This window comes from Littorina saxatilis, linkage group LG7 (genome assembly GCF_037325665.1).
Source record: "Littorina saxatilis isolate snail1 linkage group LG7, US_GU_Lsax_2.0, whole genome shotgun sequence".
NCBI lineage: Eukaryota > Metazoa > Mollusca > Gastropoda > Littorinimorpha > Littorinidae > Littorina > Littorina saxatilis.
The window spans coordinates 54550899-54578535 of NC_090251.1; the positions used below are offsets into that span (position 1 = coordinate 54550899).

General features: G+C 42.8%; 1 protein-coding gene across 3 annotated transcripts; it reads right to left on the reverse strand.

Moving 5' to 3' along the window:
- LOC138971826 (uncharacterized) lies at positions 1–27549 on the reverse strand. Of its 3 annotated transcripts, XR_011457390.1 has the most exons (10): positions 27475–27549; positions 26318–26512; positions 20590–20750; positions 13296–13478; positions 11206–11337; positions 9070–9259; positions 6634–6728; positions 3547–3657; positions 2570–2983; positions 1–1700 (listed from the first exon to the last, which is right to left on the reverse strand). XR_011457390.1 is itself a non-coding variant. In XM_070344648.1 (9 exons), exons 2-9 carry the CDS (start codon positions 26442–26444, stop codon positions 2771–2773), a joined length of 1212 nt encoding a protein of 403 aa, XP_070200749.1. In that variant the 5' UTR covers positions 26445–26512; positions 27475–27549; the 3' UTR covers positions 1–2770. The 3 variants fall into 3 exon arrangements, 2 of the variants coding, with proteins under 2 accessions (XP_070200749.1, XP_070200750.1); XM_070344648.1 differs by having other exon boundaries at positions 1–2983; XM_070344649.1 differs by lacking the exon at positions 27475–27549 and adding an exon at positions 26898–27455 and having other exon boundaries at positions 1–2983.
- Positions 27550–27637: the final 88 nt, after the last annotated feature.

The following is a 27637-nucleotide window of genomic DNA, read 5'->3' on the forward strand; positions in this document are numbered from 1 at the left end:
CTGTTTGTGTAAGTTTGGTCTCTCATTTAGTTTTACAAAACATCTTTGGTGTCCAAAGTTGTATGAACCGAAAATTATACAACAATCATAGTATTCAAAACACATAAACTGACACACATGACCTACATCGCGAACAAGAAGTTCAACAACAATACAATATGGCAGCTTATCGTCTTTGGGTTGAAAACTGATCTTAAAACACGATTATAATAACCACACCAGGATTTTTTCATAAACACACACTCTTCCACTTCACTTGTGAACAAACCGGTTATGGCAGGGCAAAAAGCGAACAAAAATACCAATGACTACAGAAAAACTTTCAATATATCACCAAATTGAAAACAATAGGGGAAAAGCCAAGTTACAATCAAGATAAAAATAAAATATTATTCACAGAATAATCTTTGGACAAAATAAAATTTCCTTAAAATTCATATTCTTCTCCTGAAGCGACCAATGAAAGTGAAAAATCAATAGTAAATTGAAAAAACATTTAAAATCACAAACAGTTTGAAATACTGCATGAATAAACACAATACATTTGTATCATATGAACAACCATGATCACAGCATCAAATCACTGATTAATTAGGAAATCTGTTACAAAGTGAATGCATTCTGTAATGATCACAGCATATTCTTCTTTTCCTTCTTCTACATATACCTACACTAATATAATGCATTCAACAAAATCAAACTGTGCATTCACAGATCTGTCTCTTTTCTCCGGATTGCGAACATCCAAAATGATGGAAAGAACAATTAACTTTTCAAAATTCAACACACTGGTTATTTCAAAAACCAAAAAAGTATGTGCTCTTTTCTTCTGAAATAAGGAATGTCAGAACGAGGGTAGAACAAAAGTAAAAGATGTACATCCTCAGCTAAAAGACATCATTTCTGACATTATTTTCCTCATCTTTAATGTCAGTGGTCAAAGCATATGGACCCATACAAAATGAAAACATTGATATTTCCTGACCACAGATAAAATGTCCTTCAGTAAAACTGAAAGGCCAGTCTGTTTCACTTCGTAATTGTGAAAGAGAAAAGAATGATACAAATAATAAAATGTAAATACCTGGACTGGCGCCTCCCAAAGGGTAACATTACTCAAATAAAATTGCACACATGATTTATAACGCTTCATTGAGAAGATCTTCACACGAAGACAACATCTGACACATGATGAGCGTCTTGTGCATGGCTGCCAACTTTATGACTATGAAATTCCTGTGGGGGTCCCACCATGTCCGATGTTGATGTCACATCGACAAGCTTTACAAAATGCATGGTGTCCCTCCTTGTCTGACTTGTCGATCAAGTCATAGTTCGTCTTATACTGGGTTAAAAACCTCACGATAGCGTTTTTTTATTTTTTATCTTTTGTTGTTGTTTTTGGCGGCATTTTTAGAAGGCCAAAACCGGAAAGAAGCACAACTTATTTTCCGTACATGCGCACATGGACTTGGCTGGTCTCGGATAACCAGAGCGTCTGTTCACCTGTTTTGGCCCCCAAAAAGAGGCTGCTTTCACAAATTATTTTAGAAAATGTCTTTTTCAAGAAAATCGAACAAATTTCGGGATTTTGTAACGGATTTCAAACATCGGGAGATTCCCGACAAATTTCGGGACGGATGGCAGCTATGCTTGTGTGTCTTATTTCAAAGACATATTTTTAATCATAATATGCGTCCCTTCGTTCTTATTGAGGAAACAAAATTTCAAACATGATTTGTGTCCTGCATGTCTTATTTTAACCCCTTCACTGCCCAGCACGTACTTTCTTTATTTCTTTCTTTACTTGGTGTTTAACGTCGTTTTCAACCATGAAGGTTATATCGCGACGGCAGCACGTACTAGGTACGTGGTCACGTTTGGTTTGTCATACGCCCATACACGTACTAGGTACGTGGCATTTACATCAGCACTTTTCAGGACATTTGTGAAAACTAAATGGGAGGTAACCACTGTCCAACTTCTTGTAGGGGTTTAAACACAGTTCTTTCCCATTGACCGTTCAGATAAGTTAGTTCCACGTGGTGAAAACTTTTTTAGAATTTTTTTTCCGATCTATAAGATTCAAAATGGCGGCCGAAAGTCGGACATCAACTCGTAGACCTGTTTTCAAATGATACAATGTTCTGGAAGCTCTACAAGAAGTGATTTATGGATTACCACACAGAAGAATACTGTTATGGGCTGTAATGTGAGTACCTGATGTTTGACACCAGTTTTAGCTGTGTTTTCTGCGGTTTTACGTGCTGCAGTGTGTGTGTGAAAGTTTGGAAACTGTATTTTTTGACAAAAATGGTCATTATATCGATTTTTACTATAACAATCACAAACAAAGTCCAATGATCATGTTATCACATAATAGCCAAGGGTGTAAGCAAACCACATGCCAAAGAACTAAGAGATATCTCAATAAATGATTGAGCAGTGAACAGATTAGTGAACCTACCGAAGAAAGCGAAATTTGTCCTGGCGCACAGCAATACCAAAATGCTGTTATACTGTGGCAGTGAAGGGGTTAAAGACAAGTTTTTAATCATGATATGCATACCTTCGTTCTTATTTAGAAAACAAAATTTCAAATATGATTTGCGTCCCTTGTTTCTGACTAAATACAACCAAACAGTTGCACTTACACAAAACAATATAAATCATCCACATATACACAGAAATGAGGCAAAAAGCCACACTCGCAAATGTCAGCCCTACGTAGAGTGCAGGAAATTGTGTAAAATATGTCTAACTTCCTTTGTCAATGTTGTAAGTTGTTGCCAAGACAGACGGCGATTTGTTTACACAGCGTCATGGGAACATGGCACGGAAAGAGACACACTCGATTCTCCGTGGACGACACAGCACGGAACTTCACAGCAGTGTTGCCTCCCTTGGATTTGTTTCGTGGAATGAACTTTGTGAGCTGACGTGGCATCTCTTCATCCACAAAAACCACTGCGTTGCTGTCAACCTGCACACCCCAACAACACATAGATAAATAAATAGAAAAAGGAATTTTAAAACAAACTTACTGATACATAAAATAAACAAATAAATTCATTACAAAAATCCCACACAAATCGTCAAAATAAATACATTAATTAATACAGGGGAATTCCGCATTGACATGCTTTGATTCTACACACACACCCTCCAAAAAACTCAGTCAGAAATTCATTAATCCTTATTACAAAAATTAATTTAAATTCAACTGTAGTCTTTAGTCAAAATATCGTTGTATATGATTGCAGATACAAGTCATGTGTATCCTTGTGCTAAATATTACGCATGTCTGATGTATGATGTTGCTGTAAACCGTTTCCTAGAAATCCAATATGGCGGCTGTTTCCATGGCAACGGCAGTCTGTGTCCATTAGTATTTAATTTTTTTCCATTTATTTGTATAAGTCTCTTCAATAACTACCCAGAAAACTAGGTTATTCCATGTATTCTCCAAGTTTAATTTTACTGCCGCTCATTGCCTTAAGATCTACAAATACCAATCTCAAAGCTAGGCACCTGTGAAGAACCCACCTGTTGCTGTGACTGTGAGGTGAGGCAGGTGTCAGAGACGTCGATGAGGAATGTACGTATGGAGGGATCCGACTTGTTCAGGTGCATGCACAGCGCAGACAGCGTGTCAGTCTGAAACACCAGTATTGCTAATGCAGTGCCACGCCTCTACACACACCTGAGAAAATCCGACGCTAAGATGAATAACCTTGAGTGCAAAATGGAAACCCTCTGTTAGAGCTCTTACTTCCCTTGGTTTATAAGATCTTTAAATAACGCTGTCTCATTTGTTTTAGATTCCCTCTTGTAAGACCAACACAACTCTGAGAAATACAGGTCTGTAAAGGGAGGCAGTTAAATGGATTAGATTAAAAGCAGTGTCATTATTTGTCTGAAACGTAAGGCAGTTACATGGATTAAATTAAAAGCAGTGTCATTATTTGTCTGAAACGTAAGGCAGTTAAATGGATTAAATTAAAAGCAGTGTCATTATTTGTCTGAAACGTAAGGCAGTTACATGGATTAAATTAAAAGCAGTGTCATTATTTGTCTGAAACGTAAGGCAGTTACATGGATTAAATCAAAAGCAGTGTCATTATTTGTCTGAAACGTAAGGCAGTTAAATGGATTAGATTAAAAGCAGTGTCATTATTTGTCTGAAACGTAAGGCAGTTACATGGATTAAATCAAAAGCAGTGTCATTATTTGTCTGAAACGTAAGGCAGTTACATGGATTAAATTAAAAGCAGTGTCATTATTTGTCTGAAACATAAGGCAGTTAAATGGATTAGATTAAAAGCAGTGTCATTATTTGTCTGAAACGTAAGGCAGTTACATGGATTAAATTAAAAGCAGTGTCATTATTTGTCTGAAACATAAGGCAGTTAAATGGATTAGATTAAAAGCAGTGTCATTATTTGTCTGAAACGTAAGGCAGTTACATGGATTAAATCAAAAGCAGTGTCATTATTTGTCTGAAACGTAAGGCAGTTACATGGATTAAATCAAAAGCAGTGTCATTATTTGTCTGAAACGTAAGGCAGTTAAATGGATTAAATTAAAAGCAGTGTCATTATTTGTCTGAAACGTAAGTACTTGTAATAAATTGCATGAAATACCCCTTTTTAAGATGAACAGAAATCTGAGAAAATCATATCTGAAAAGCAAAGGAGTCCTAAAATGGAGTTCAATTTACTGTCACAGTCTGAAACATAAGTACTTGTAATACACTCAGGTCCTGGTAAAAGGGAGGGAGGAAGTCTTAATAATAATAATAATAATAATAAATAACTTTTCTATAGCGCGAGTCCCATCAATTGGCTCCAGGCGCTTTACAAATTCATTATAGAATAAACTAGCACAAATCAACAAGCATACAAAACATACATTTAACTGAGACATAACACCAAGAACCCAAGCACTAAGCAAAAACTTTGCGTACAATGTTTAAAAGTACACACACACGCACACACACACACACACACACACACACACACACACACACACACACACACACACACGCGCGCACGCACAAAGATACCATTGACAAATAGACCATAAAGCACAAACAGGGTAGAGAGTTCCATAACAGAATAGAGTTGTGGAGAGTCAACTCAGGCTAAGCAAAGGCTTTACGAAACAGGTATGTTTTGAGTTGTGTTTTGAAGGAGGAAAGGCTGCTGGAGTCACGGATAGAACTTGGAAGCGAGTTCCAGACGGTCGGAATCTGGTACCTAAAGGTTCTTTCACCAAAGGTCTTGGTCCTGGTTTTGGGGATGCTAAGGAGTTTTTCAGAGGAGGATCTGAGAGAACGGGATGGCTCGTAGATACTGAGGGAATGGGACAAATAGGGGGGAAGTGTTTTCTCAAAACAGCGGTACCCTAACAGAGCCAGCTTGTACTCGATTCTATACTTCATAGGAAGCCAGTGAAGGGTGGTAAGTAGGGGAGTGACATGGTCTTTCTTAGACTTCTGCAGAATGAGCCTTGCAGCACTGTTCTGGACTCTCTGTAAGCGATCAAGTTCTTCAGTGGGGAGGCCGGCAAGCAATGAGTTGCAGTAGTCAAGTCGACTCAGGATCAGAGAGGAGACAAGTTGAACAGTGGCTTGGAGTGTCAGGAATGATCTGACAGAGGAAATCTTGCGCAACTCAAAAAAGGCACATTTACAAACAAAACTAATGTGTTTTTGCATTGTCAGAGCAGAGTCCAGGTACACGCCTAGGTCCTTAACAGCGGTTTGGGAGACAATCTGAGTGTCGCCTATTGTCAGGGAAGTACAGTCAATCTGATTTAAAGCATGCCTTGAGCCTGACAGCATCACCTCAGTTTTTGAGTCATTCAGCTTGAGTTTATTGTCTATCATCCAGTCTTTAACTGACTCAATGCAGCGCTCAGTGTTTTTAACCACTTTTGGAAAATCACTGGGGGGAGCAGAATCCTCTATTTGGGTGTCGTCGGTATACTTGTGGTGTACGCAGCCATGCCTCGAGATGACGTCAGATAGGTCCTGTGTGTATAGTGTAAACAGAACCGGGCCTAGAACAGAGCCCTGGGGTACTCCGTGCTTCAGGGGAACAGGGGATGATTCTTTTTGACCTATTTGTACTCTTTGAAAGCGTTCAGAGAGATATGACACGAACCACTGGAAGGCTTTGTCGGCAATTCCAAACGTGAACTGTAGTCTCTTTAGGAGGACGTCGTGGTCGATGGTGTCAAATGCCGCCGAGAGGTCCAAGAGTGCGAGCACAGACACTTCCTTGTTGTCAGCACTGGTCAGCAGCTTGTCAGTTACGTAAAGAAGAGCGGTTTCTGTGCTATGATTTTTCTTGTATGCGGACTGATGGACGTCCAAAAGATCATTACTCAGCAGATGTTCTTGGAGCTGCGCTAGCACACACTTTTCTAACAGCTTGGTCAGAAAGGGTAAGTTTGAAATGGGTCTATAGTTCTTTAAGCACTCCGTGTCTAGGCCTGGCTTTTTTAGAAGTGGAAGAACTGGAGATAACAGTTAGAGAACTTAATTAAGAACAGAAAATCTTAAAAATTGCGTAGAGGAGGGAGCACACAAATAGCATACAATTTTGCAATATATCTCTTTTCTCTCACCATTAGAGCAGCAGTATTTTCATCAACCAATGTTTTCAGCTTGACTGTCTGAATGTTCCCTTGCTCCAAATTGACTTGCTCCAACTCTCCTGGATCTGCCAAAGAAAAAAGAAAAACAATGTACACTCTTCAAAAAAAGTTAAGGATCGGTTGAAAAAACGGATCTAATTATAAAAAATTGCCAAAAAATTAAACATCGACATAATAATTAAAAGATTAATGTGTTTAAATTAACAAATGAACAATGAGTCTTGATCTAGAATTGTGTCTGGCAGGCAGAGTTATTTCTTTTGTGGGACTTCTCAAAAGCTTCAGCATTTTGGAAGAAAAAGGGTGTTTTTTATAGCCCCATGAAATTTGCGGTACGCATGCCAGGGCAAAAGGTTGTGATGCACGTGCTACAACAGGGTCCTGGCTATGAACATCGCTCACCAGCTTGTGTTTAAAGGTTGACACGCTGACACAATTATGCACAGTAGCAACATACCCCCACGAAGAAACTGAGCGATTTGGATAGAGGAAGGGCAATAGGATGGCTACAAGACGGTGTTGCTGCCAGGCAAGTGCCCCAGAGGCTTGCATGCAGTGGCTCCCTCTGTCATCATCAGACTAAAACAGAGATTCCACGCAACTGGAAGAGTGCAGGAGCGACAACGTTCTGGTCCCCCCAGAGTCACCACACAAAGAGAGGATCGCTTCATTCAGAGGCAGGCCATGCAACAAAGAATGGCTACGGCAAACAACATTAGGCAACACCTACAAGCTACCACCAACACTGTTGTTAGTGGTCAGACGATCCGAAACCGCTTACACAACTTTGGCTTGCGTGCAAGGCGTCCAGTCCGAGGAACAACCCTGACTGCTAATCACCGAGCAGCTCGCCGAGCCTGGTGCACTCAACATGTGAGGTGGCAACGTCAGCAGTGGGCTCAGGTGTTGTTTACAGATGAGTCCCGCTTTTGCTTGGAACCTGCTGATGGTCGCATCCGAGTGTGGAGGTGTCACGGAGAGCGTTTCGCAGAAGGCGCTGTTCGGGAACGACAGCGTTTTGGCGGAGGCTCTGTGATGGTTTGGGGAGGGATCAGCACACGTCTAAGGACACCTCTGTACCATGTAGTGGGCAACTTGACCGGTGTCCGCTACCAGAATGAGATCCTGCAACCCCTGGTCGTTCCAGCCCTCCAAGCGATCGGCTCTCGTGCGATTCTTCAGGATGACAACGCACCTCCCCATCGCTCTGCAGCTGTAAACACCTTCATCCAGCAGGCCAGGGTCAACAGGATGCTGTGGCCAGCCAACAGCCCGGACCTGAACCCCATAGAGCACATGTGGGACGAGCTTTGTCGTCGGGTACAGCAACATCACCCTCCTCCTGCCAATCTGGGTCAACTGCTGCAATGGCTCCAGCAGGAGTGGAATGGAGTTCCCAGAGCATTCATATGCAACCTGATCCACTCCATGCGCCAACGATGTGTTGAATGCCTGGCACACAACGGAGGGCACACGCGTTATTGACACTGATTCACATTGTTGTGAATTCCATTTTCGAGGGTTGTCACGTTTGACACACTCTAGCTAAATTGTCGCTGCCGCGTTCGATCTTTGCTTTGTTTGTCATTACTCCTTGGTTGTTCAATTATATAATTTTTTAAAAATGAAAGAATTCGGTCTTGTCTGTTTTGTGTGGCGTGCTTGTAAAAAAGTGATCCTTAACTTTTTTTGAAGAGTGTATGCTTGTGAAATACAAAACATCTGAAGTTGCTTGTTCCACAAAAGCAGCATACCTCTACAGTACCTGCCATTCAGACTTTGCTGTGGGACAGTTTTTTTCCCACAGAAGATTATGTTGATTGTCTAACAAAGCCGTCAGGGCTCAGGGTTCAGAGAGAAATGGAGGAAAATAGAACGGTGTATTTTAAAGAAGGAAATATTTTAAATGTCTGCTCCATCTTCACAGAATTCTTCTTGAATGAAGAATTCTTTATACCCCCCCTATAATCAGTGCTTTTATTCTTAAAGCAAAGACAGACAACTCCACATAACAACTACAAAATAAAACAACCCAGAACAGGTTTAAATAACTCAGGACTGAGAAATAGCTCAGCCAGTAGCGCGGCTGGCTTCAAAACCAATTGTCGCTATCTGCGTGGGTTCGATTCCCACGTTCGGCGAGGGATTTATTTTCCAGAGTCAACCTTGCACAGACTCTGCTCGGTGTCTGAACACCCCCGTGCGCACGATAATGAATACAAGTTCACAGCGATAGCCTCAGGGCTTGGAAACATGAATACACGCTGGAAAAAGAAAAGAATACTAAGTAGTGCCGTACTGTATGGCAGCTCGCTTTCACCAGGGATAAAGCAGCCAAAATTTCCATGAGGGTAACCTCACCAGACTATAGGAAAGCTTATCCTTATCCTTTGGAAAGAGACTTACCAAAGATGAAGACCAAGATATAGTTGACGTGGGACAGGCTGTGTACATTGAGACCGGCGAACACTTCACACAGCTTGGCCCACACCGCCTCTAGCTGCGCGCCCGTCACATCAAGGGAGACAAGCCGCTCCGACTGCTGGAAGTAGTCGATGAAGGGCTGAACGTTGTTCTCGAACAACGTTATCCGCCTCTGTCACAACATTCAAACAACGTTATCCGCCTCTGTCACAACATTCAAACAACGTTATCCGCCTCTGTCACAACATTCAAACAACGTTATCCGCCTCTGTCACAACATTCAAACAACGTTATCCGCCTCTGTCACAACATTCAAACAACGTTATCCGCCTCTGTCACAACATTCAAACAACGTTATCCGCCTCTGTCACAACATTGAAAGAGGGAAATTGATCACGCTCTTATCAATAAATGAAACCAGGAGGGGTTAAATCTCTGAACGTTTAGAATTAAAAAAAGAAGAATTGTAGGTAAACTGAACGATTGTTGATAAAACAAAACGTTGCAAAATGTTGTGTCAATAATCAACGTTCCATTTACCAACAATTCTTGGTTTTTTATTCTGAATTTTGGAACGTTAGCAGTCTACCTGTTTTGGCATTTTTCTCATTGACTGTTTAACCTGCTCGCTGCCATTAAATAGTTGTACACAAAGGATTACCTGTATTTACCTGAACTGACAACATTCAATGTGCTCTTGATATATAAATGAATACAACATCACACATGCACAGGGTGTAGCCTGGGAGAAAAAGGCAATGGGACATTTGTCCCCCTCAATCAAATTCCGATGGGGCATAGTCTAAGGCAAGAAGCACCAAAGAGGCCTGAACGCGTTTTGACGAAAGATGCAAAATGGTGCAATATGGTGCCATCTGAGAATTAGCCGCTATATTGTGTTATCTGTGTGTGTGTGTGTGTGTGTGTGTGTGTGTGTGTGTGTGTGTGTGTGTGTGTGTGTGTGTGTGTGCGTGTGTGTGTGTGTGTGTGATCCGATGTAAAGTGTACATTTGGTGGCGCAGTGGTTTGTAATCTCAATGCGCCCTTTGACGCACTGAAGGGAATTGTGATGGGACATTTTCAGATGTAATGCGCCAATGGCGCAGGGGCAGGGCGCACTCGTAAATGAAACCCTGCATGCACACATTGTTTGTTTGTTGCTTCTTCTTCTTTGTTGTTTATCAAAGCAAGTTACCCAGGACACCAGCTGACAATCCTACAGGCAGCGAAAGGGTTAATAAATGACAATGCGAAACACAACAAAAAGAACCACTTCATTGTCCATCAAAATGAAAACGTTAAAATGGAAAATGTTCTTCATTTCATCTAACCTGTCTGTAAATAATTGTTAAAATGTACGTAAGACAGTCAGTAAAGCAATAACACATAAGTATTGTACTTTAAAGTAGATGTGTCAGGGCTGCACAAGAGTTGTGCTCCTTATTTACAGAACTTCCACCAAAAGGTCTTTACAGTAACCAAATCAACAAACACTAACAAGACAATGACCACTTAGCTTGGACATTGCTTGTTGCCAAAAGACGGCAACAAAAAAAAACTGTTGTTCCCAGGCCTATGTTTTTATTCATTTACGCATTATTTTTTTTGATCTGACGCACTGTTCTGATCCCAGGCTGGTCAAATGTCCCGATAGTTTTGACACACGGGATGTCTTTTGGCACAACAATTTTTTTGCAGACAGGACATTTGGACCGATATCATATATTTTGAATCTAAATCCAACTGACCTACTGTCTTCTGTATCTGGGAACAACATTGGACAAATATTCTCATGATTATTGGTCTGTTCATCTGTTTTCCCGTGTATACGTCCATCAGACTGTCTCCAAGGGAATTGCATACAGCATAGGAAAAGGGTAAAGTTGACGTTTTCTTCTTCTTTTTCTTCTGCGTTCATGGGCTGAAACTCCCATGTGCACTCTTGGTTTTTTTCTCACGTGTATGAACGTTTTTACCCCGCCATTTAGGCAGCCATACACCGCTTTCAGGGGAAACATGCTGGGTATTTTCGTGCTTCTATAACCCACCGAACTCCGACATGGATTACAGGATCTTTTCAGTGCGCATTTTGTCTTGTGCTTGCCGTTTTAAACCCACCCGTGTGCGTGAAGAGTCGGCTTCGTCGGACTGCACGCGGGGCTTCTCTTCTTTGTCCTTGCCTCCATCAGGCTCCTTCTTGTGCTTCTTGGCCGATCGTTGGATGAAGTTGAGTGCAAACGTTATGGGGTGCTGAAAACAGAGCATGTCTCTTCATGGTTAGGTTAAATAAAAAAATAGGTCTGTTTACGGTAACATGGCCGAAAAAAATAGGGTCGGTCGGTCGGATTTTTAAAAAAAATTTTAAAATTTTTTTCCCCGTCTCGTTTGGTCCATTTCTGTCCGATTTTGTTCAATTGTTTTTTTAAAACGAAGGGAATTTTATCGTCTTTCCTCACAAGGCAAAAATTATTACAATATAGCTAAGTACGCTCCGGTTTGACACCAAAAAGCGACTTTACGACAAAGACCCCCCCCCCCCCCCAATTTGTTTTTTCTTTTTCTTTTCTTTATTCATTTTTCGAAAAAAAAGTTTAGGGTCGGGCCGAAAAATTAGGGTCGGTCGGGATACCGTAAACAGACCTATTTTTTTATTTGGCCTTAGCTGGGTCAGGGAGGAATGAAGGGAACCACACATCACAACTGACAAAGGACCCATGACACTGAAAAGCTTTGAGAAAACAAACTTCAGTTAAGAGTAAAAGGAGGAGGAAGAGGAGGAGGAAAAAGAAGAGAAACAGGAAGAAAAGGAAGAAGACAAGAAGGAGGGAGAGAAAATGAAGAAAGAGATTCTTCTTCTTCTGCGTTCGATGTTATGGCCGTTAAATCCTCAGGTCGGTGGCTGCCAAGAAAGAAAGACAAAAGCGCCGAGTCTTGAGTAGAGAGCTAATAAAGTACCGGTAATCGCTAATCGAGCGAAATGAAAATCCGCGGCGACTTCCATTAGGTGAATGCTATTCAAGTTTAGGTAACGTTTTAGCCGCATCTTTTTATAAGCCGCAATGCGATTTTTTTGGGAAAAAAAGTCGCGGCTTGTAGTCCGTCAAATACGGTATTTTCATTTTTTTAAATTCGTAAATAGTATGTTTCTTTTTTCTGTAAATTCTCCTTTTCTTTTCTTCAAAACAACGTACAACTTTTAAAACAATACGATTAATCCTGCACTCTGCTACCGCTTTATTTCTAAAGAGACTAGATTCAGTGGTAACCCAGTTAAATGTCTCCCTGCATAGCAGGTGCCCTCTCACGACATGGACATGTGGTTTTCTACATCATGAAAATGAACAAAGAGCTGCAGATTCAACCTGTTGTCTTGTCCTACAAGACAAGTAAAATTACTAGTTGCACATAGTCTAAACAAATTTACCTTCCACAAAGTAAAAGCTAGGTTATTAACACATACATGTACACTCACACACACATGTACATGAGCACAGGGTATGAACACACACATGTACATGAGCACAGGTATGAACACACACATGTACATGAGCACGGGTATGAACACACACATGTACATGAGCACAGGTATGAACACACACATGTACATGAGCACGGGTATGAACACACACATGTACATGAGCACAGGTATGAACACACACATGTACATGAGCACGGGTATGAACACACACATGTACATGAGCACGGGTATGTACACACACATGTACATGAGCACAGGTATGAACACACACATGTACATAAGCACGGGTATAGCACGGGTATGCACACACACACACACACATGTACATGAGCAAGGGTATAGCACGGGTATGTACACACACACACACATGTACATGAGCACGGGTATAGCACTTGTATGTACACACACATGTACATGAGCACGGGTATAGCACTTGTATGTACACACACATGTACATGAGCACGGGTATAGCACTTGTATGTACACACACATGTACATGAGCACAGGTATGTACACACACATGTACATGAGCATGAGTATGTACACACACATGTACATGAGCACAGATATAGCACGGGTATGTACACACACACACACATGTACATAAGCACGGGTATAGCACGGGTATGCACACACACACACACACATGTACATGAGCAAGGGTAATTACACACACATATACATGAGGGCGGGCACGGTTATGTACCCACACATGCACCGTGAAACATACTTCCTGCTCAAAAGCGTTCATGTCGTTGGTGCATTCGGCGAGGAAGATGTCGTTGTTGATGAGAAACTTGAGGTTGGGCATGATGTCGACGATGAAGCGAGACGCACCCCTGCAGCTGTTCTGGTCGATCTGCCGCGACACCTCCCCCAGCAACCAGTGGAGCGAGACCAGCTGGGGATCCTCCTGTACGTACAGATACGACACACTTCAATGATTACAGTGAAACCCCCCAATTAAGACCCCCCCAAATTAAGACTCCCTCCTTTTTAAGACCTTGTTTTCTCAGACGTTCTGTTCATAACCTCTGTAAAATTACCCCCATTTTAAGACTCCCTCCTTTTTAAGACCCAATTTTCTCGGATTTTTGGAGGTCTTAAAAGGGGGGTTCCACTGAACAGTTGTTCAGCAAGAGTTACGACACGCTCCAAACCAGGTTCGTACGGATTTGTTGTCCTAATATTCAAGGAATACCTTTTGAAGAAAAAATCAAGCACCCTCTCACCTTTAAAGCAGGCAATAGCAAGATCTGGATCAGCACTTTTCAGGACATGTACGGGAACGTGTACGGGTAATTAAATCTAGTTTTTACTTCACGCGTTTGCCAAGATCTGCAGTCCTGGTGGGAGCAAAACAACGTATTGATTTGGAACATTGGAGAGAAAACAAGTCGCGTAAGGCGAAATTACTACATTTAGTCAAGCTGTCGAACTCACGGGATGAAACTGAACGCACTGTATTTTTTCACCAAGACAGTACAGCTTCGTCAATCCCCGCGTGAAAGGAAATCGCTCACCTCCCATGTGCAAAACGTAGTGATATTGACACGCCAGATTAGCGCGGTTGCGTATTGTGCTAAGCAGGAAAGCGCGCTTTTCTGTATTCTTGTTAACTTTCGGAGCTTGTTTTGAATACAACCTATCATATCTATATGTTTTTGGAATCAGGAAATGATAAAGAATAAGATGAAATCATTTTTGGATCGATTTCTTAAATTTTAATCGAAAGACTAATTAATCTATTTTCGTTAATTGTGATCACATTTTAAGTCAGTAAACATGACATATGTGTATATTTTTAGATTCAGAATGTGATGAAGAATACGATGCAATCCATGTCGGAATTCGGTGGGTTATGGAAACACGAAAATACCCAGCATGCCTACTCAACGAAAGCGGAGTGAGTTGACTATGCTCTCAGAGTATAGTGTGGGAAACCCAAATGGGCAAACGGCTCAGCTCACAGTCGTAACCAGAAAATTCTGGAACGCTGAAGAAGAAGAAGATGCCAAACAATCAAGATTCAAGTCAGCGCGGACACTTCCCTGTCTATTCCAATCCATCTTAAAGGCATGTCTGCTAGCTATTCTGACGCTATTGTGGTGGTGCTTGCTTTCATCGATTGTTCTTCATCTTTTTTTCATTGTTAATTGTTATTTATTATTCACACATTCTTATTCATTTATTCATTGATTTATTTCTATTTATTCATTCATAACCATATCTGAAATGCCAGGCTCATGAAGTATATTGTTCATGAATTTAGCCACTGTGCAGTACCTGAGAAAACGAAAATTCTTAAAAGAATGTTCCATCAGGAAGCAAAAGATAGAAAAATCGATAATTCATCAGCCACCAGAAGATATTGTCTCTGAAGCCTTAGCTGTTCCATCTAAATTATATACATATTGCTGACCAAGATGGCCAAGATAGTGGTGCAATTTTGTATAATAATGTCATTGTGGACAAAAATTAAGCACATTGGAACAGAATACCCTTGATATCAAGCTTACAGAACAGCACACTATGTAGCTTGAATTTGCTGTGTTTTCCATGACAGAATTTGATCGTATTCATGAATCGCGGAGTGAAGTTTAAAAAGTTGTTAAAATATAGGTCTGCAGTCCTTAATTCAGACAACTGTTGCTTTTCCGTTGATTCAAAATTAAAACTCAGACCTGGGAAGCCCTGGTTTGCACTTGGAGTATTCTCAAACAAACTTGGTGTATTTTCAGAAAAATTAGCGTACTCCACAGTATTTGAATATCCATAATTCAAACATGCTTCACAGGCGTCTGTCGCACCGTTGATTAAGTTTACCAATTCATTTGCAACAAATGCTTCTTTCAATGTTTACTGACAAAAACTGTAATCATGTGTCAAAATACTGGATCTACCTCGGGATGCGCTAGTGAAGAAAAAATAGTCAAGGAATTTTTCTCATCGTATTTTTCCTCCACTGACCATACTGATCGTATTCTAGACCATTATGCATACAAAATACGGCGGAATCGTATGGGTTCCCAGGTCTGAAACATATTTCCACAATCCCCAAAAGTGACATGTTATGTAAAGGAACATCATATGCACCTTGACATTTTAAAGAACGGCAGTTGCTAACCTTGAACTACTAATTTTCATACTTTTTTGACAGTAGCTAGTCGCAACATTGGTAAAATAAAGCTTGATCCAGTCCTGTTCAACAGGATTCATAGTCCTTCTTCCTCAGTAACACTATGATTAAAGACATCCCTCCGTTTCAGATCCCAAGATTAAAGAACTCCCCTCCCTTGTTTTGAGACTTTCTGTTCATAACCTCTGTAAATTTACCCCAACTTTAAAGATACTGAACCTGTCAATTCCAGGTGCACAGAGCCCCCAGGGCCCTTTCAGTCATGCCTCAGGCAGCTATCCGTTTGAAAAAATATCAAGTTTCATTGACTTTCATGCAAGGAGTGAAAAACGGCACATTTTTTACGAATTAATTTTGGATTGCCACCGGGAAGGTCTTAGTCCCCCTGACGGCCAGGCTCACATCAAGTCCCGCACATGAACTAATTACGTCAAAAGCCTACATGGAAGCTAGTCTATTACGTGTCTCGGCAAGAGGTAGAATTCTTTCTGTTTTGAGCATTTTACCTCAAGACATTGTGTGTGATGACGTAAAACAATTGTTAAAGATGGTATGTGGGTGCATATTTTGGCATACCGCACACATCCCTTATCCTCTGAACATGTTCACGGGAAATGTTAATAAATATTCGGCGGGAGAAGCGAACTGACAATTACCACAGGAAGTTTCTTTAGGCTGGCAACACTAAAGGTATGTGTAGGCATCTGTGAGATAGTTGTGGGAAGTTTATATCGTAATCTGCGACAAAAACGACAAATCTTTGCTCTCCATGCTGCGATTTAGGCACTGCATCTTCAAGTTGAAGACTCCCTGAGCCCCCCCTACCTCTTTCACAACGTAATTTTCAAAAAACATGTTAGGTCTCAATTTGGGACCTCAACTGTACTGCAAATAGATTTTATCACAAGGAAATTTAAGGTTGTCAGTCAATAAACGAAAACCACAGCAAAATGATAGCACCACAAACACTCTCAGATTGATCTCCGGTTCTGACTGCACCACATTCTGTTAGCCCGGTTCTGACTGCACCACATTCTGTTAGCCCGGTTCTGACTGCACCACATTCTGTTAGCCCGGTTCTGACTGCACCACATTCTGTTAGCCCGGTTCTGACTGCACCACATTCTGTTAGCCCGGTTCTGACTGCACCACATTCTGTTAGCCCGGTTCTGACTGCACCACATTCTGTTAGCCCGGTTCTGACTGAACCACATTCTGTTAGCCCGGTTCTGACTGCACCACATTCTGTTAGCCCGGTTCTGACTGCACCACATTCTGTTAGCCCGGTTCTGACTGCACCACATTCTGTTAGCCCGGTTCTGACTGCACCACATTCTGTTAGCCCGGTTCTGACTGCACCACATTCTGTTAGCCCGGTTCTGACTGCACCACATTCTGTTAGCCCGGTTCTGACTGCACCACATTCTGTTAGCCCGGTTCTGACTGCACCACATTCTGTTAGCCCGCTACCATGTCTGAGCTGTTACAGGCAACATGTCTGGAATTTGTCCTAACCGTCTGAGGCTTTTTCCAGGGCCGTGATCCTGTTTTCTGTCAATATACTTGTTCTAATTTGGTTTGTTTCACTGTTTGTGGTTTCTGTTGGAAGTATTTTGTTTGTTTTGCATATACAGGGTAACCCAAAATAAGTGCAACCCATAAAAGTACTCACAACTGCTACAAATGTGAATGGATTGAGTTTATTTTTAACACACATCAACGTAAGATGATAACAATTAAGTTCTGAAAGTTGGAGTCATTTTGGTTGTGTGGTCCACATGTTAGCGACGTTGAAGGATATGCTCCAAATGTCCACCGCGTTGACGGAGACACTCCTGAATGCGCCGTGCAAAATTGTCCACCTGACCTTAACCCCCCCCCCCCCCCCCCCCGATTTCTATTTGTGGGATTATTTGAAAGACCACGTCTATGAGGACAACCCCCAGACAATCATGGACTTGAAAGCTGCAATAACAACAAAGATCAGGAGGATTCCAGGGGCAGAGTGTGTCCGCGGGGTGGACAATTTTGCATGGCGCATTCAACGCGGTGGACATTTGGAGCATAATCCTTGGGTCACCCTGTACAGTGCTTTTTGCGCTACAGGACTTAGAGTCTTAATTGTTCCTTTCTTTTTGTTTGTTCTCTCTTCTAATATTATTTTATGAACCAACATTTTGTTAAACCAATGTTTGTTGTTTGTTAATTGCTTAACGCCCAGCCGACCACGAAGGGCCATATCAGGGCGGTGCTGCTTTGACATATAACGTGCGCCACACACAAGACAGAAGTCGCAGCACAGGCTTCATGTCTCACCCAGTCACATTATTCTGACACCGGACCAACCAGTCCTAGCAATAACCCCATAATGCCAGACGCCAGGCGCAGCCACTAGATTGCCAATTTTAAAGTCTTAGGTATGACCCGGCCGGGGTTCGAACCCACGACCTCCCGATCACGGGGCGGACGCCTTACCACTAGGCCAACCGTGCCGGTGTGTTAAAGCAATATTTGTCTGACTAATAAATCTGTTTTCTTTTGCATCTTTGTTGTTTTTTTGTTTTGCATGTTGACCTAGCATCCTCTGCTTCAATGAGTCTCATTAAAAGCTCATTTTGTCCACACACAAAATGCCAATGCATAAATTTCACATTTTATACAGCCCTCAGCCCTCATACCGATCAAACAGAGGCAGTGGACCGTTAAATTAAATCTGCCTCCCTAACTGCAAAAGCATAGCATCCCTAGCTGTGGCAACAAAGTTGATGCCACGGTATTGATTTTCAAGCCTTTGTTTGCCCTAGCTATGCCAGCTAGCACGGTGTCCAACATGGTGTCTATGAGAGGATGCTGTCTAGAATCATGTCTGTTGTAACTTCAGTAAATCGTGAGAATTCAGACAGTAAAACCATGAAACGGTGGAAAATAACAATAGCAATTCCATTGAAATTACTCTCTGAGTTTTATTTTGTGTTGACTGCATTCCCATTTTAAAGCATGGTTCATATCAGAACCCATCTTCGGAAGGTCCAAATACATGTCATTTGAAATGCTGTGAGCGACAAATGTCAGTTTGTCACATATCCCACAGCAGACCTGACATTGTGACAAATGGAAGTTTTTTGGGGGTTAACTTAATTTTGTCAATGACACTAGTGTCAACTGTATGCAAAATTAATTCTGCAATACAAATTCCACTCTGCACAGAACACAGCCAGCCTGTCGAGTTTTGGTACATGTTAATGTGGAAGGTCACCCTCATTCCGTGTAAAACTTAAATAGCCTGGACAGATCTGTTGGCTGACTTGATCGTTCACACTGGAAGAAATGAATGTTTACAATAGAGGTAAATTTACAGACGCCATGAACAGAACGTGTAAGAGAGCTAGGTTCTTACAATGGGGGGGTCTTACAATGGGGGTCTTACAATGGTGGGTCTTACAATGGTGGGTCTTACAATGGGGGGTCTTTCAATGGGGGGTCTTACAATGGTGGGTCTTACAATGGTGGGTCTTACAATGGTGGGTCTTACAATGGTGGGTCTTACAATGGGCGGTCTTACAATGGTGGGTCTTACAATGGTGGGTCTTACAATGGTGGGTCTTACAATGGGGGGGTCTTACAATGGGGGGTCTTACAATGGGGGGTCTTACAATGGTGGGTCTTACAATGGGGTGTCTTTCAATGGGCGGTCTTACAATGGGGGGTCTTACAATGGTGGGTCTTACAATGGTGGGTCTTACACTGGGGGGGTCTTACAATGGTGGGTCTTACAATGGGCGGTCTTACAATGGGGGGTCTTACAATGGTGGGTCTTACAATGGTGGGTCTTACAATGGTGGGTCTTACAATGGGGGGTCTTTCAATGGGGGGTCTTACACTGGGGGGTCTTACACTCGGGGGTCTTACAATGGTGGGTCTTACAATGGTGGGTCTTACAATGGGGGGGTCTTACAATGGTGGGTCTTACAATGGTGGGTCTTACAATGGTGGGTCTTTTCAATGGGGGGTCTTACCATGGTGGGTCTTACAATGGGCGGTCTTACAATGGGCGGTCTTACAATGGTGGGTCTTACAATGGGGGGTCTTACAATGGTGGGTCTTACAATGGTGGGTCTTACAATGGTGGGTCTTACAATGGGGGTCTTACAATGGTGGGTCTTACAATGGGGGGTCTTACAATGGGCGGTCTTACAATGGGCGGTCTTACAATGGGGGGTCTTACAATGGGGGTCTTACAATGGGGGGTCTTACAATGGTGGGTCTTACAATGGTGGGTCTTACAATGGGGGGTCTTACAATGGTGGGTCTTACAATGGTGGGTCTTACAATGGGGGGGGTCTTACAATGGGGGGGGTCTTACAATGGTGGGTCTTACAATGGTGGGTCTTACAATGGTGGGTCTTACAATGGGGGGGTCTTACAATGGGGGGGTCTTACAATGGGGGGTCTTACAATGGTGGGTCTTACAATGGTGGGTCTTACAATGGGTGGGTCTTACAATGGGGGGGTCTTACAATGGGGGGGTCTTACAATGGTGGGTCTTACAATGGTGGGTCTTACAATGGGGGGTCTTACAATGGGGGTCTTACAATGGGGGGTCTTACAATGGGGGGTCTTACAATGGTGGGTCTTACAATGGTGGGTCTTACAATGGTGGGTCTTACAATGGTGGGTCTTACAATGGGGGGTCTTACAATGGGGGGTCTTACAATGGGGGGGTCTTACAATGGTGGGTCTTACAATGGGGGGTCTTACAATGGGGGGTCTTACAATGGGGGGTGTCTTACAATGGTGGGTCTCAAAACTTGACTAAATGTAAAAAGAAGACATGATTTTCTCAGATTTTTCGAGATCTCAAAAAAGGGGAGTTAATCCACTGTACCTTGATGACATCCTGGACGTCAAAGGAAGCCCCCACGCGGTCGGCCTCGGGAACTTTCTTCAGCAGATGGTTGAGGAGCACTTTCTCCACGTTGATAAAGCTGAAGCCGTACGTCTCCACCAGTTCGCTCACCATCCGTCCCTTCCTCGATCCTGGCCCTCCTGAAATAGGGCCGTGAAAAATTTGTAACATTCAATTTTTCATTATATTTATTTACTTGTAGGGGGAATAGCTCAGTCGGTAGAGGCGCTTGCTTCAAAACCAGTTGTTGCTATCGGCGTGGGTTCGATCCCCACGTTGGGCTAGGGAGTCATTTCCCAGAGTCAACTTTGTGCAGACTCTCCTCGGTGTCCGAACACCCCCGTGTGTAGACTCTTATCGGTGTCCGAACACCCCCGTGTGCAGACTCTCCTCGGTGTCCGAACACCCCCGTGTGCAGACTCTCCTCGGTGTCCGAACACCCCCGTGTGCAGACTCTCCTCGGTGTCCGAACACCCCAGTGTGCACGCATGCGCACAATAAAGAACCCAAATTTTACAGCGAAAGTCTCTTGGCTTGGAAACATGAATATACATGCATAAAAAGAGTAAGCGAAGACCAAGCCTGGGAACAACACTCTTTAAAAGTTCAAGTTATACAGAAAAAAAGACTTCCTCAAAAGTGATTTTCACTTTCAGTGGCTATACTTTAGTAGTCATGGTAACTTCTATTTTGCACTGAATTGTGCAAGTGTAACAACACACATTTTTCAAAAAGGACTTTTTCAAATAATAACTTTATAGTTAGTTTTCAGTTACAAGTGCTGCCGAGGTTCAGATTGTCATTATAATTATGCTCATCAATAAATAAGTATTCTTCACTTTCTGCTGTACTTAAAGCTTATTGGGTGAGATCGTTTCTGTTCACTTGTAGAATAGAAGGATTACCTACTCACGCGCGCACGCACGCACGCACACACACACACACACACACACACACACACACACACACACACACACACACACACACACACACACACACACACACACACACACACACACACACGCGCACACACACACACACACACACACGCGCACACACACACACACCCCCCTTTTGAACAAAAATCAGCTTCAATAAGTTAATAATAGCATCAACAGCAGCAACCACAACAAGTACAGCGTACATATTATAATTTATAATGTACATCAAAAAGGTAGACATACACAAAATAGAAGGGTAGTTTAAACTTCTGTAGATCCCCCCTATCACTACTGCCTAGATTAGATCCACTGCAACATGTATGAAAAATATACACAAAGAGCAAAAATGGGCAGAATAATGTCTGGCAAAACGAAAATAGTATTGTATGACGTGCAGCACACAGATCAATACACACAGTAATCTGAAACGACAACATTAAGGCAAAAAAAAAAAAGGTCTGTTTACGGTAACATAGGCCAAAAAAATAGGGTCGGTAGGTCGGGATTTTTTTTTTCTTTTCAAAAAACCATATTTTTTACGTTATTTTGCTTTTTTTTTTCTCCCCCAAATGCCAAAAAAAAGTCTAGGGTCGCGCGAAAAAAATAGCGTCGGTCGGGTTACCGTAAACAGACTATTTTTTTTTGGGCCTAACACATCTATCCTTCTGAAAATCTGTAGGAAAAGGCAGGAATCTGAGATCAATACAGACAATAGTTAACTTGCTGCATAAGATAGAGACACTCAGTGAATAGAGCGCAAGTGGAACCCCCCGTTTTCAGACCCCCTAAATCAAGACTTCCTCCATATTAAGACCTTGTTTCCTCAGCCTTTCTGTTCATAAACCCTGTTTGTTTACCCCCATTTTAAGGAGGGAAGACTCCCTCCTTTTTAAGACCTAATTTTCTCAGATTTTTGGAAGTCTTAAAAGGGGGTTCCACTGTACCACAGCAGTAAATACAGGGACACAGGTTTATGAGTGTGTGAATACTGTGCAACCCCTTTTTTTACAGTCAAACCTGCCCTAGCGACCATCTCTTGAGACAGGCCACCTGTCTAAAACAACCACCTGTCCAAAACAACCACCCCACCCGACATGCTTTTTTTCTAAATAATTACATTTAGTCAAGTTTTGACTAAATGTTTTAACATAGAGGGGGGAATCGAGACGAGGGTCGTGGTGTATGTGTGTATGTGTGTGTGTGTAGACAGTAGAGCGATTCAGAGAAAACTACTGGACCGATCTTCATGAAACTTGACATGAGAGATCCTGAGTATGGTATCTCCAGACGTTTTTTCATTTTTTTGATAAATAGCTTTGATGACGTCATATCCGGCTTTTCGTGAAAGTTGAGGCGGCACTGTCACGCTCTCATTTTTCAACCAAATTGGTTGAAATTTTGGTCAAGTAATCTTCGACGAAGCCCGGAATTTGGTATTGTATTTCAGCTTGGAGGCTTAAAAATAAATCAGTTTGCTCATTAAAGTTGTCATTAAAATCGATTTTTCGCAAACTTCAAATTGATTGCATTGTATTCTTCATCATATTCTGAATCTAAAAATATATACATATGTCATGTTTACTCTTAAAATGTGATCACAATTAACGAAAATAGATTAATTAGTCTTACGATAAAAATTTAAGAAATCGATCCAAAAATGATTTCATCTTATTCTTTATCATTTCCTGATTCCAAAAACATATAGATATGATAGGTTGTATTCAAAACAAGCTCCGAAAGTTAACAAGAATAGCTACCTGGCACACTTTTCGGATCAAAGATTTCTGTTATAAGTATTACGTGACCGCCGCCGAAGTAAGGGTACCCCAAAATCGACCTGATAAAAACATAGTGTACCATTTAAAAAATCGACACAAATTCATTCAACAATCATTCCTGTGCCTATACCAAGCGACAGCACAGAAAGATCAACCAAAGACAAACACAGAAGAAGCCCAGAGGCAGTATCCGTGCACCAACAAGTCTAGGTGTCATCAGGCAGAAATTGGTGATTTCCCTGGGGGCCATACAGACTCAGTGCTGGAATCATGAATTGACCCGTTTTACAATGCCCCTCATCACAATGCCCACAATGCTCCTCATCACAATGCCCGTCATCTCGCCAGAGTCATTAGGGGATAACTGCTATACTGTCCTCAGCAAAAGGTGCCACCAAAGCAATTCCCGTCAGCTTCAGTGAAACACATGGCCGGTTATGTGATTAATTGGCAGGCAATATGACGGGCGTTGCCGTAAAGCCAGACACACCAAAAAGCACCTTTAGCACGAAATGCCATGACTTCAATTTCCTGCCACTTTTGGTGGCATACAAATGACCAATATTTTGCTGACCCTTCTGTCTCGACCTGGTATCACACAGAGTACAGTGGAACCCCCCTTCTGTCTGGACCTGGTATCACACAGAGTACAGTGGAACCCCCCTTCTGTCTGGACCTGGTATCACACAGAGTACAGTGGAACCCCCCTTCTGTCTGGACCTGGTATCACACAGAGTACAGTGGGACCCCCCTTCTGTCTGGACCTGGTATCACACAGAGTACAGTGGAACCCCCCTTCTGTCTGGACCTGGTATCACACAGAGTACAGTGGAACCTCCCTTCTGTCCAGACCTGGTATCACACAGAGTACAGTGGGACCCCCCTTCTGTCTCGATCTGGTATCACACAGAGTACAGTGGAACACCCCTTCTGTCTGGACCTGGTATCACACAGAGTACAGTGGAACACCCCTTCTGTCTGGACCTGGTATCACACAGAGTACAGTGGAACCTCCCTTCTGTCTCGACCTGGTATCACACAGAGTACAGTGGAACTCCTCTTCTGTCTGGACCTGGTATCACACAGAGTACAGTGGAACTCCTCTTCTGTCTCGACCTGGTATCACACAGAGTACAGTGGAACCCCCCTTCTGTCTGGACCTGGTATCACACAGAGTACAGTGGGACCCCCCTTCTGTCTGGACCTGGTATCACACAGAGTACAGTGGGACCCCCCTTCTGTCTGGACCTGGTATCACACAGAGTACAGTGGAACCCCCCTTCTGTCTGGACCTGGTATCACACAGAGTACAGTGGGACCCCCCTTCTGTCTGGACCTGGTATCACACAGAGTACAGTGGAACGCCCCTTCTGTCTGGACCTGGTATCACACCTGTAGAGTACAGTGGAACCCCCCTTCTGTCTGGACCTGGTATCACACCTGTAGAGTACAGTGGAACCTCCCTTCTGTCTGGACCTGGTATCACACAGAGTACAGTGGAACCCCCCTTCTGTCTGGACCTGGTATCACACAGAGTACAGTGGAACCCCCCTTCTGTCTGGACCTGGTATCACACCTGTAGAGTACAGTGGAACTCCCCTTCTGTCTGGACCTGGTATCACACAGAGTACAGTGGAACCCCCCTTCTGTCTGGACCTGGTATCACACAGAGTACAGTGGAACCCCCCTTCTGTCTGGACCTGGTATCACACAGAGTACAGTGGAACCCCCCTTCTGTCTGGACCTGGTATCACACAGAGTACAGTGGGACCCCCCTTCTGTCTGGACCTGGTATCACACAGAGTACAGTGGAACCCCCCTTCTGTCTGGACCTGGTATCACACAGAGTACAGTGGGACCCCCCTTCTGTCCGGACCTGGTATCACACAGAGTACAGTGGGACCCCCCTTCTGTCTCGACCTGGTATCACACAGAGTACAGTGGAACCTCCCTTCTGTCCAGACCTGGTATCACACAGAGTACAGTGGAACCCCCCTTCTGTCTGGACCTGGTATCACACAGAGTACAGTGGGACCCCCCTTCTGTCTGGTATCACACAGAGTACAGTGGAACTCCCCTTCTGTCTGGTGTCACACAGAGTACAGTGGAACCTCCCTTCTGTCTGGTATCACACAGAGTACAGTGGAACCTCCCTTCTGTCTGGTATCACACAGAGTACAGTGGAACCCCCCTTCTGTCCAGACCTGGTATCACACATGGAACCCCCCTTCTGTCTCGACCTGGTATCACACATGGAACCCCCCTTCTGTCTCGACCTGGTATCACACATGGAACCCCCCTTCTGTCTCGACCTGGTATCACACATGGAACCCCCCTTCTGTCTCGACCTAGTATCACACATGGAACCCCCCTTCTGTCTGGACCTGGTATCACACATGGAACCCCCCTTCTGTTTCGACCTGGTATCACACATGGAACCCCCCTTCTGTCTGGACCTGGTATCACACATGGAACCCCCCTTCTGTCTCGACCTGGTATCACACATGGAACCCCCCTTCTGTCTTGACCTGGTATCACACATGGAACCCCCCTTCTGTCTCGACCTGGTATCACACATGGAACCCCCCTTCTGTCTCGACCTGGTATCACACATGGAACCCCCCTTCTGTCTGGACCTGGTATCACACAGAGTACAGTGGAACCCCCCTTCATTCTTTCAAATCACCCAAAACAACAGCTTTCATTTTCACAGATCTATACACATGCGTCAACCATTTTTCGTGGTAAAGGAAATTGAGGTGACAAAGTAACTAGCCTTAATTTTGGCTTTCGTGGGACAATGGGTAGTGTCAAAATCCACTAGCAGTAGCACCATGAAGGTTGAAAGGCTGTAGCTGAAATGGGTTGCATGCATTGATTCAATCAAACAAACTTGCATCAAACCTTTGTCAAACAATAGAAAACACAGCTTAACTCATCATTGCACTTTACACAAGTCCCAGTAATTGGTATTCCAAGTATACTTACCAAACACGAAAATAAGGACTGATCCTGATTCAGCAGCCTTGACGCCATCTCCAATGTGAACTGCGATCTGTTTCTCTGCCAGGCTATTTCGCCCATGTTCATTCTTTTTGCTACCACCACATCCCATTCTGTCATTGTCGCGGCAACCGTTCACTCTTGATCAAGTTGATCCCTTGTTATTTCATTCCTCTTGAGCTGTTGAATTTAAATTATAATTAGAAATGTTATGGATTCCTCCCGAAGGTCCCTTTCTATTAGTATTACACTTTCATAAAGAAACAACACATTTAGAAAATAAAAATGTTTTTTATCAAAAATTATGTTAGGCGTAAAAAATTTGACAAAAATTAACTCCACAATATTATAATTTATATAATTATAAAGTTCTGTACCAATTCATGATACTTTAAGATCATCAATTTCTAATTTCACCAGACACTGACCGAGACATACACTGATACATTGTACTTCATCACACACATAGTTCACATTGAATTATTGATAAATTCTTGAATGTATTCAGAAAATATTGAAGAAGCAATGTTTTTAGCAAGTTGAAAAGATCGAGCCTTTTCTTCACCAGGAATTTTGTGGAACTGATGAATCATTGCCCAATCAATGCAGGCCAGTTCCGTACTTTCATGCATGACCACTGCTTCTTGTGTGACAGAAAACGAAAATATTCGATTAAACTTCACTTCAAGTCTCTTTGAACTCCCTCCAGCCAGAACAAAAAACCAATACTTGGAATTGATCCCTTTGCCTTGGATTAAGAATAAGAGGAGTTTGTGCAAACAGCGGTGCAAGCTTTAGACGAACGAAATGCTGATTCCACGCCCATGCCGAATACTATCGTCTGCATAATATAACGACAGCGCAGCCCCTAACCTAAGCCCAACTAAGCAGCGCGCGATTCCGATGCATTGATCAGTCTCCGGTCACCCAAAGGGGATGCTGACATACACACAAAACACCACCACCACAAGCACTGCCACTGCTCGCGATGTCACTCAACATTTGCTTCTCGTCGCATCTTCCGCAAGATGCTATTTCACACGCTGTTTACATCCATGGTAGTATGCACTTCAGTTATGGCCCATTTAGCAGACAACAGCGAAGCCCTGATGGCGTTTGTAATTAAATAGCGAAGGACTCACACTTGCCCCCCCATTAGAAGTTGTCATGGGTGCGCAGCGCAAAAGCTCATTTCCTGCAACAGCATCTTCTCTGGCGCCGAAAACATTACCGTCTGCACTGCCTACCTCTCCCGATTCTTCGAGCTATTTTGTCGCGTATCACTTTGTAGGTCCTCTACACAGA